Below are 10,362 nucleotides of genomic sequence, written 5' to 3' on the forward strand. Positions count from 1 at the left end.
AAGTAGGCAAAATTCGTATATAAAGAGTGAGTATTTATCATTGATAAAGAAAAGCGTGCACAAAACCGCGTTTTGTTAAAAGATACGAGTATTTCATCGTGATAACAAACACACAGGATACGCAATCAAGAGCCAAATTAAAAGAAGATACACAATCATATCTCAGTATGCAAGAGCGATACGCAGTGCATACAGCAAACGATGCAGCAGCATACACGATGCAGCAAACTGGTGCTCATTCTTTGTAAAAGCGTACAGTCAGTCTGAACCCGACGTTCTCACAATACACGCCCATATGTTAACACTATGCGAGGCGCGCGATTGAAAGCTTGTTATGGCAAACATTGCGGAAACTTGCGTTTACAAACGTTTGTAATACTTATGTCCCACAATTAAATCGTTTACTGCATAATATTAAGTACATATTTTACTTATTAGTTACTGCATATCAAAGGCCAAACGAAGGGGATCCTGGAATGTGAAATGCTGCATTATTCCCATTCGCCCTCGGCTAGCCAGCGATTCCGTCCTTTTCCCGCCCGATGACTGGTCCGAACGCCCTCCATCAACTGGGCTTCCGAAATATCGTACGCAACACCGGCTAACGCGGGAAAGGTCCGGACGTATGTTTCCGACTGCAGAATATCCTCAGCAATCGGCATCGAGGAGATGGTGGGGAAATCCGGCCACCAGCTGTAGTCCATAGACGCGCTGAAATCTTCCGTATTGTCGGAAACAACTGGGCGAGCAAACTGAATATATAAAACACCATAATTATCGTCTAACAAAAGCGCCAGTTATCGCCAGATTAACGATAATGAGTATAAAAAAAACCAAACAAAAACCTAAACAAATATCAGAGATGAAACCTGAATAATCAAAATTCAAAACTGATGCTCTTTTATGGGCTCACGCTCAAATAACGAGTTTAAACCGAATTTAATTTGCGCAGGCGCTAAGCTATGCGCCTTTGGGACATATAAAATTGACTTTTGAATTATTTTATGGAAATATTTTATTAACAATATAATTTACAGGATACCTTAGAATAAATATCCAAAGACGTTCCCGCCGAAATATCCTTCATAACCGACAACACCACCATACAGAACATGCTGACGCACATAGCGAAAAAACCGGCTTTAATGTGAAGGTCACCGTGAAAACCGGTCATCGCATCTTCGGCAGCGGTCCTACAAAAAGGAAACAAATGGTCTTTGTCTTTCTGTAGTTTTTCTTATTCTGTTATGTTTGCGTTTTATGCTTACATGAAAAGGCACCAGTCACCAGCCATTAACCGCAGCGTGGTCAGTTTGTCATCGGTCGTCGCATACCGGTCCACGTAAGACGACACCAGACCCTTGATCCAATTAGCCCACGCGGTGACCGCATCGCGTTTGATCTCCGAGAAGCTGACGAACGTCTGCAGCGCTGTCAGAAGATCACTTAGCGCGAAACGCTGCAGCCATAGAAGACAATCCTGCCAGCAAACCAATAAACAATCGCTGCATACGAGTATATATTATGTAGTTTAGGCTGTATGTATTTTACAATAAATTTTACTTTAATTTATCTGTTTAATTTAATTTACATTTTAACCGAACAAACTTCAGGAAACTATTTTCTCTGTTGTATCACAATGGTTAATTTAAACAGCGGTATACTGTATATATTACAAGTAATGATACGTAGTAGTAAATGATAATAATATAAATAACGATAAGTAAAATACAAAGTAAAGTAATAAAAATAGCGACAAAACAAGTTACGCTGGTGTATTTTCAAAATGTTAATTAAGTGCACGCACCAGTAATTCACTTCGCATAAGGTTGTTTAAGGCACCGGTCAGCAAGGTAACGACGTTTTTATCCATACAGGTCAGGGAAATATAACAAGCATCGTGGTTGGCATTGAGCAGGTCACGGAGATATTGCGCGAAGCTCTGCGCGCCATTGACCAACATACCGCGCAATTCGTTGGGTAATCCGCGTGTTACGTACTCCATACACTGATAGTACTTACTGGCCACCACAAATAGAATACCCCAAACATGTTCTGCAATGAAACACTTAGATTTCTTCCCATATCTAGCTATAACTGCATAGTTAGCGATCATTTCATACCATCCAAAGGGACCAAGTAATCCGCGATAAACAAATCCATAATACTTTCGTACAAATGCCGGTATACTTGGGTAATAAAGGTTTGCAGTGGTGGCCATATTAACGGGGCAAAGGTCACCGTGTCAAAAACTTGCACACTGGAATTTCAAACGAAAAAATTAAGTTGTTTTAACTAATTGCCCAATGTGTTTTTAACGAAACTCTTGAAAACAAACCTTCGCTTTTTGTTTAACCAGAAATTCTCCAAGATGTGAGGAATCGCGGTCATGTTGTATCCCAAAAATACACTGCTGAGAATCTATTTAAAAACAGCCATATTTGTAGCTACTTTGTGGGTTATCAGAGATTATCATAAGTAATAATAAGAAGATTTGATAATAATATGTGAGTGATATATCTGTACATAATTCGACATATGTATTTGACACTATTATCTTACTCCGATATGTGCTCGCAGTCCGACCAGAAACCGGGACACCTGCACTTCCGTCACGCAATTGGGCAACACGCCCACCGCCGCCGGGAAGCGGGCACTGAACATGACACTGTCCAGCAGTGCCGGATGGATCATGGAGCGGTGCTTCTCTTTATTGTGCTCCATCGTAGCTAGTACATGCGCACAGCCCTCATCGTCAAAACGCTTTAGTGCCTCCTCCAGTCGAGGCTCACCGTTCTCGCGCACGGCACTGTATGATGTATAGGCCAATCGGCGCTGTGTAAAGCCGGGCAGGTAGGGCGGGATTTTGAAAACGATCGGTACCGACGCACAGTCAGTGTCCAGTTGCGCATCGGCGGCTGGGCTGGCTGACCGACTACAGAAGGTCACAATTTGCCAATAAGATATACATGTAACATTCGTAAGATGCATAAATGCGTTGCAAGAACAGCATACTCTGCAGCAAAATACAGCATACTTTGCAACAATAAGAAGAAGACAGCCGAAAACAAATGAGTTAGATAGAAAATAAATCAAATCAAACAGCGGGTTAGTTACAAAATTCTGGGTCGATAGCCTAAATAACGGTAGAATATTATCGCGTCGTAAAATTATGAGAATTACAAAAACCGAAAATAAATAAACAAGTAAAAAAACAACCTAATGCATGAGAAACGCGCAACATGCAAATACTGAACGATGACACACATAATTATGTGAATACACCTTCTTGACATTGTAATTAAATGAAAATATTAATTTAGAAATTAGCTAGCCATGCTTACAAAAGTATAACACAAACACAGAACCGAATAAAACTGCAGCGGAAAAAATTGACAATAATAATAATATGAAGGTTAGGCATAGAACCGAAAAGCAAACCTGACCTTTGCGCGTTTTGCGTGCTCTGTATCCGGTTACGACGAATGTTAACCGACTGCATCTCCTGACGAATCATGGCCGCATACGGACTGGAGTTGCGAATGGCTAAGTTATTGTAAAAGTATCGCGATTGCTGGCTGCAAAAACACCGAAATAAGTCATTTCGGAAGTCTTCCGCTTATCGAATTACGTTTATTTATTTTATTAGCAATAATAATAAATAGAAACATTCTGCTTTATTTCTTCGGATTTCGTTTTTGTAGTTGTTTATTTATAACAAAGGAAAATATACGACGTTGATGTGCCTGTTTCAGTTTACGACAATAAGAATAAAAAACCAAAAGTGATTAAGTAGAGATTTCGGGTTGTAAATAAAATACGTGCATATATACAGTCTGTACGTACCGCGCTCCCAGTCGTCGAGTTTCCAGCTTGGGGAAGACGCCGCGAATAAATCGGCCCAGTGTGGCGTTGTTCATTGGTTTGCGTTTGGTCCGCGTGCAGAATTCCTCGTAGCGATCACACAGGAAACTCTTGGGAATCAGACTACCGCTTTTCGCATGGAAATGCTCTTTTAGCCATTCGGCCTATCAAAAAACATACAAATTTTATTTACATATACAAAATTAATACAAACTTTACAAATTTTAAGAGCAATTTAGAACAACCCGAAAACCGTATTTATTTTAACGCACGCCCAAAAAAATCAAATTTGGTTAATAAAATTTTTACCGAAAAAGCCGACCAACTGACTTGTGAACAGCTGTCAGAATTTGCCTGGAATCGGCTACAATGTTTATCTGATGTTTGCTGTAGCCGTTGAGCCAAACATTTTTTAAGTTAATTTAAGCTGACAGTTAATCATACTTAGAATACTGATTACTTAAAAGACAAGTAATGGATTTTTCACATTACGCGTTCGAGAACACAGCGAGTATTTCACCAGTGTGTCGTACTGTGGCATTATCGCTGAGACCATTGGTAAAAGGTCGCGCATGGACAAAGCGTTTGGGTTGACGGCGCAAGTAAAACGTGGGTTTACTGGGCACATAATCCGCATCATCCCGATCGACGATATCACTGTCTTTTTGCTCCTCACACGGATCCGTATCCGCCGTCAGAAAAGTGTCCTCGTTCTAGCCGAAACCATGCAATATATTTTACTATAAAAATATTTTTTATCATTTTTTAGTAAAATAAATTTTTTGTATGAACAGTAAGAAAAATAATTTATAATTATAAATACTTTTTTATATAAATAATATGAAATAATTTTATATGATATCAGTAGTGCAATATATGGATACTTTCAGCAAAATGAGCAAGAAAGGTCATACTTGATCGTGCATGTGCAGATCGTTGAGTGTGTCAATCACAGCGCTCTCATCCAGCATATCGACATTGTCTTCGGATATCATGGATGCTGCACAATAGGCAGTAGATTAACAACAGTATGTAGTCATATTGGTATATGCAGCAGCAAGTGCATCCATAATTAATTACTGCACCTCTAGCAGACATTTCTGGGTTCGTAGTCTTTACAATGTGTAGAATCTTCTGTCTGTTTTATCCAGTTCGTACCTGATCGTTGTCGAACCGTTATGAGACGAGGGCGTTTATTTGGAAGTGAATCCGCGTATGTATGATCACCTTTCTGGCTCATGCTGCCAGTAATTCGGTCGTTCTGTACACTTCAATATTTGTTAGAAAAATACGAATTCTTAAACAACGTATACTCGATATTCCGGTGGATTGTTAACTGAAAAAGTGATCACGAATTATATTTAAATATATTTAAGCAGAATTAAGCTGCTTCAATGCTAACTTCGGTTACAATTTGCAAGCGAGAACCACGCAAAACATTTACTGCACATGCGTGAAGTCGTAAAGAGCTAGCGAATCTCAGAACGTCGAATGCGCAAAAAGTGGTTTTTACTTTATACAGTATCAACGGCGGCTATGGTTAGAAACCAGCATCTTCAACGTCGTCGATTCGATTTTCAGCACGACGGCACAGCTGTGCCCTGCCGTAAGCACTGTAGTAGAGCAAATTACTAATTAGTGATACGGGACATGTTCACTCGCAGTAAGTTAAACATATATAAGTAAATTAAACATATATAAGTACAACCGCAATATTTATCCTGTACAGATAGTTCCACAAATATACTTTAAAAAATACAGGGTCTGTACACAGTGTACTGCACAAATCCTGATATTTACGCTTTTCAGTGAGAAAATATTATGTTGTAATTTAAGAAGCCTGCAGCGGATGATTGTAAAATGTTAAATATTTAAAATACTTTTTTAAACTAAAAATATTACCCTAGTATTATAATAGTAATATTTAAAAATATTATTTGCAGTATTAAAGTTTTCAATTTAAAAAAGCTCCTTGCAGGAATTTCTCGTTGTACCGCTTAACGAAAATGCCTAGGGTACGTTTTTCACACAAACAGCATACCAACCATCATGTATGTATAATATGCGTAGACAAACTTCTTTCGAAATTTACAAGAACTTCCATTCCAGTGCCTGGACAAAACAACCCATTTATTTGAGCAATTCACACCATAACTCAAAAGTCCCATGTGTAAAATCTATAAAGCAATTCATTCATATAATTATACAGCACATAAACAGTTTATAATCGGAGTACATAAAATGTATATTACAGGCAAAATAATCAATGTAATAAAAACGCACAACGCCGCTCCATCACTAACACGGGAACACATGAGCCAAAAACCTTTACAGATTTACAAAAAATGAAAATAGTACAAATTTATTATTTTCCAAAAAAAAGATTCATGCGAGGATATAAATAAAAGAATATTTCGCAAAGTCTGCACGGTTCAGTTAATCGTTCCCCGAGCATAATTAAATAAATACGTCCATTACAGCGAACCAACCGGCCAAACGCAGACAACCACAGCCAATTTTCGGGTATTCCACTTCAGTAAGGTGGACCTGAGTGGCATGGTTTACGGGAAAATATATGCACGCCGAGGATATTAAACGAGATGAGATCCAGCAGGTAGAAGAGCAGACCAATCACGAAAATAGCGCGGAAATTATTTTTGAGACGATCCCCCGTACAAGTCCGGTCAGTAGATGCGACCACCGCTGCAGGTTCTCTACAATACTGTACAGCATGTTCCAACAATAACTAAAACAATCAGCAATTCAAAGTGGCGACTGCCGAAATTATTGAAGAATTATGTACTAAATTCAATCATGAGATAGACTAACAGCAAACTTCCAAACAATAAACCCACTGAAAGAAATCGTTTTCTTCAAGTTTCTTATGGAAACATGGCGAAGAAAGCAGAAACATGGCGAAGAAAGCATTTTTACGGTACACAACCAAATCCTACCTATCATGCAAGAAAGCGTACGTACGAAGTTTCAAATCACAACATAGACTTCGAAAGTTTTACGAAAAACGTATAATAATATGAACTAAATTAACATTAATAATTTTTATAATAAAAATTAACGGAAACCGATAAAGTAAAATCTGTACGTATCAAAATTAGCGCAAAACCCTTAATTAACGAAACCGTTTCAACCGTAATCGTATCTCGATAACATAATCAGCTGGTTCGCGAGGTGGCTCTTACTCAGTATAATTCTCAAACAGTTTCCGACCCGGAGATCCTTCCTGTGTGGTTTTGGAAAACGCAGAATCCCCCGCTTGCTCGACAGTCTGATTGGCGACATCGGAAAACATGGGTGACCCGGCACGATCGCGAGTGCGCTCGATAAATGATCGATTCGCCGACGCTACAATCACAAGAAACAGTCAGATCTGCATTTCGCTGTCACCAGATTCAAGGCAGTTAACTTACAGTCCAGAGAATTCAACTCGCACATGAGACTGGTTCGCTTCGAGCGACCACGATCGGCACTGACGTCTACAAAAAACAATCTGTATTATACCTGCATGAAGCGAGGGATTTTGTAAAGAACCAGTCAAAACAATTACACCAACTCACACCGAAAACTACCAATAAAACAACTGCGTGCTATCAAGTGTGCAATTTTAACATAAATTTCGCATTTACAGCCATCACTGACTGTCAAATACAGAAAAGTCTGGGCAGTTGTTACCAGGTAATCAATAAAAACTTAGCAATGACACCAATATCTTTAAAATTTTGAATTAGTAAGTGCGCTCAGAACTATCGCAGTGCACAGATCTAACTAATACGCGTACCGCGTACGTAATTATTTTTCTGAAATTTGAAAACGAGCAAACTGACTAATAATGTCGCAAACAGTAAAACCATATACTTCTATAGTGTTTAGCTTTAACACACCTTTCGGTGACATGGACGGATTGCGGTCGGCCAGGAGACTGCGTAGATTCTCGTTGTCGTCGCGCAGCATGTGCAGCTCATCCAGCAGATCCGACGTGCAATGCGGAATCTCCACACGATCAGCGCGCGCCCGCAGCTCATTCAGTTCATCATCCTTACGCTGGATCTCACCGATCAAATGCTGCACCATACTCCGGCCACCAGGAGAAGAATATTTGGACTCATCACCCTAAAACATCAAGAAAAACTGTAAGAACACCAATAAAAAACACTACACAAAATCTTCAACTTACGTCAATGACACGCGCACAAAATTATACATATCCAAAAGAAGGAATAACATAAATTCTCTTAAAATATAAGAAAGCGTTCATGCTAAGGAAAATGCTGCGCATAAAAGCGTCAACACAAAATAAAGCTTGAGCTATCTGACCATGTAACGCAAAGGAAATTATATCTTCGAAAACCTGATTCATCAATAAAATTATTCTGCTGAAATAAAAAAAAAATATATGATGTTACGAGTATTACTGTAGCGATACCACTTGCAATACTTTCTCGCTCACGGAAAAATGAAAGCTTAACATTTTCATTCAACTCGTGCGCAACAGATCAAAAGGCAGGCAAAAGTCAAAGGTCGCCAAATAAATTTTCAATAAAAATTTACCTCGTAACCTTCGGCATCCGACTCTCCGGTCTCAAATTCACTGGAATCCAACAGCGATGTCATGTGATGGCTGCGGTTTTCCCAGCGATCACGAAAAGCACGCAGCGCCTCTTCGGCTTTCTTTTTCTCATTACCGAGATGCTCCAGTTCGCGCTCCATTTCATCCAAGTGCAGTTTCAGGAACTTCCTCTCCTCTTTCCCGTCTTCCAACTGTTTCACGTACTGCTGGACTTCCGCCGCCCAATTCTTCTCCACTTCATCCACATACTAAATAAATTAATGACTAAATTTAAAATCCAATAATTCATCTGTAGCTAGCTGCTAATTGTTACGGAAAAAATCCCAAAAAATGTTCGTTAATTTAAAAATAATTCTTCCATAATGCATTATTTAATTCCAGAAGCTCAACTGCACTCCTACTAATTGTCGAAAATCACTGTTAAATTTAAATTTATTCTGCGCTCGAAAGCGAAATAATCTCAAGGTCAGAAAGTCACCTCGTCTCGATCTTGGCGTGCTTTGTACACATCCTGATGGATTTTCTCCACATCCACTTTGAGCTGAGTGTTCTCTTCTTTCAGTAAGCGAATGACATCGGCCTGTTTCTCGCTCATGTCTACCAGGATAGAGCAGTTCTCGCAGATTTTCTGCAACTGAACGTTGTCATGCAACTCAGGATGATCCGACCAGAATTCCATGAAGAGTTTGTGGAAGGCATCGTACACATCCGCGGAAACCGTTTCCTCATCACCTGCTGGCATGTTTAGGCAAGAACAAACAAAATCAGCACTGGATAAGCTTACAAAATAGAAAATTGATTTATGCACGACAGACACCGCACAGATGGAAGTAATCAATTAAAAAAGAAAAAACGGAAGTCTGCAGAATCAACTCAAATCGAAATGCGCAGTTGCAGCAACTTAAGTTTTGCTGTTAAGCGTAAAGGCGGTAAAGCTTCCATTACTCTTCGCTAACCGACGCACTGACTATCAAAGACCCCGAAAGACAATTACTGGTAGCATTACACTATGAACAGTCGCAAATCAAAAGATTGTGATGGTTAACGAGAAATCAAATCATCGAGGAAGTTGTGAAAAGAGAAGGGCGACGAAGGAAAACAAAAATGAAATGCCTTTCGTGAGGTTCTCGGTCTGATAAAGTCAAACAGAAGCAACAGACAAGCCAGGAACGACTGGCATACGCGGCTTTCTTACTACTGTTATCATAAGTACTCGTTCCACCATTTATGTGGCTGGCTAGCACTCTGCACGCTCCCCGTGGGTGGGGGCTGCTTCCGTTAGTGTATACGGAACCGTACTTACTTTACGCCTTTATACGGATTGATTTTCTTGAAATTAGATAGTTTCATGCGATCTGTCATTGCAATCAATGTACGATACGTGTAATAATTTGCTGTACAAAAGAAAACTAGTTTTCTCTAAAAGTAAAAGATCTTTACTGATCATGCAGTCTTAGCCGACAACGGAAATAGGCGACCTAATCACACTGAAGATTTCTTCTAAATTACCCGACTGCTGGTGCTAATCGTTTACGTGTATTAATTTTCTCAGTTATCGCTTATCATTACTAACTGGCTAAAAAAACGCTCAAAAATATTTTTATTTATATTTTTATTCATTTGCTGATGCATTCACATGTTTTACTTGTAATCCTTTGATTCATTGAAATTTCAAGAGATTTTTTTGGAAAAATTTGTCAGCGAAATGTTCATACGCAAAAAATAAGTTTTCTTAATGAATGTATTATATTTTTTCTTCGCTAACAATAAGTGGACAGCTTCGACAGAGCTGCAATAAATCTGTTAATATATATGTATGTTTGTTCACATTAATACGGTACTCCTAGCATCGCCGGCCCAAGAAAAGCCAAACGGTTTTGACAAATTTTTATTTCTAGTAAAAGAAATAAAGA

General features: G+C 39.1%; 2 protein-coding genes across 4 annotated transcripts; both read right to left on the reverse strand.

The window, feature by feature from the left end:
- Window positions 1–72: 72 nt before the first annotated feature.
- LOC129582718 (DNA-binding protein RFX2-like) lies at window positions 73–5,355 on the reverse strand. Its single transcript, XM_055474316.1, has 12 exons — window positions 5,023–5,355; window positions 4,779–4,864; window positions 4,398–4,577; window positions 3,847–4,028; window positions 3,447–3,578; window positions 2,563–2,935; window positions 2,339–2,421; window positions 2,124–2,260; window positions 1,808–2,055; window positions 1,269–1,480; window positions 1,043–1,193; window positions 73–752 (listed from the first exon to the last, which is right to left on the reverse strand). Exons 1-12 carry the CDS (start codon window positions 5,102–5,104, stop codon window positions 492–494), a joined length of 2,127 nt encoding a protein of 708 aa, XP_055330291.1. The 5' UTR covers window positions 5,105–5,355; the 3' UTR covers window positions 73–491.
- A 626-nt stretch (window positions 5,356–5,981) lies between these two features.
- On the reverse strand, window positions 5,982–9,606 carry LOC129582659 (uncharacterized). 3 transcript variants are annotated; one of them, XM_055474234.1, is made up of 6 exons: window positions 8,928–9,606; window positions 8,431–8,697; window positions 7,764–7,992; window positions 7,293–7,358; window positions 7,065–7,227; window positions 5,982–6,578 (listed from the first exon to the last, which is right to left on the reverse strand). In XM_055474234.1, the coding sequence occupies exons 1-6, from the start codon at window positions 9,189–9,191 to the stop codon at window positions 6,398–6,400; spliced, it is 1,170 nt and encodes a 389-aa protein (XP_055330209.1). In that variant the 5' UTR covers window positions 9,192–9,606; the 3' UTR covers window positions 5,982–6,397. The 3 variants fall into 3 exon arrangements, with proteins under 3 accessions (XP_055330209.1, XP_055330211.1, XP_055330210.1); XM_055474236.1 differs by having other exon boundaries at window positions 5,982–6,586; XM_055474235.1 differs by having other exon boundaries at window positions 5,982–6,610.
- Between the last annotated feature and the right edge of the window lie 756 nt (window positions 9,607–10,362).

Source organism: Paramacrobiotus metropolitanus, unplaced genomic scaffold (assembly GCF_019649055.1).
Source record: "Paramacrobiotus metropolitanus isolate TYO unplaced genomic scaffold, Prichtersi_v1.0 Parri_scaffold0000008, whole genome shotgun sequence".
NCBI classification, from domain to species: Eukaryota; Metazoa; Tardigrada; class Eutardigrada; order Parachela; family Macrobiotidae; genus Paramacrobiotus; species Paramacrobiotus metropolitanus.

What these genes read in the sequence shown, in the direction of transcription:
- LOC129582718 (XM_055474316.1), bottom strand. Translation starts at nt 5,104, where the DNA reads ATGAGCCAGAAAGGTGATCATACATACGCGGATTCACTTCCAAATAAA. An exon ending in GTCTCAGCGATAATGCCACA is followed by an intron (nt 4,029 to 4,397) that starts GTACGACACACT and finishes GTTTTTTGATAG; the next exon opens with GCCGAATGGCTAAAAGAGCA. An exon ending in ACTCGACGACTGGGAGCGCG is followed by an intron (nt 3,579 to 3,846) that starts GTACGTACAGAC and finishes GTGTTTTTGCAG; the next exon opens with CCAGCAATCGCGATACTTTT.
- LOC129582659 (XM_055474234.1), bottom strand. Translation starts at nt 9,191, where the DNA reads ATGCCAGCAGGTGATGAGGAAACGGTTTCCGCGGATGTGTACGATGCC. An exon ending in CACGCCAAGATCGAGACGAG is followed by an intron (nt 8,698 to 8,927) that starts GTGACTTTCTGA and finishes TAATTTATTTAG; the next exon opens with TATGTGGATGAAGTGGAGAA. An exon ending in TCCGTCCATGTCACCGAAAG is followed by an intron (nt 7,359 to 7,763) that starts GTGTGTTAAAGC and finishes TGTTTTTTGTAG; the next exon opens with ACGTCAGTGCCGATCGTGGT.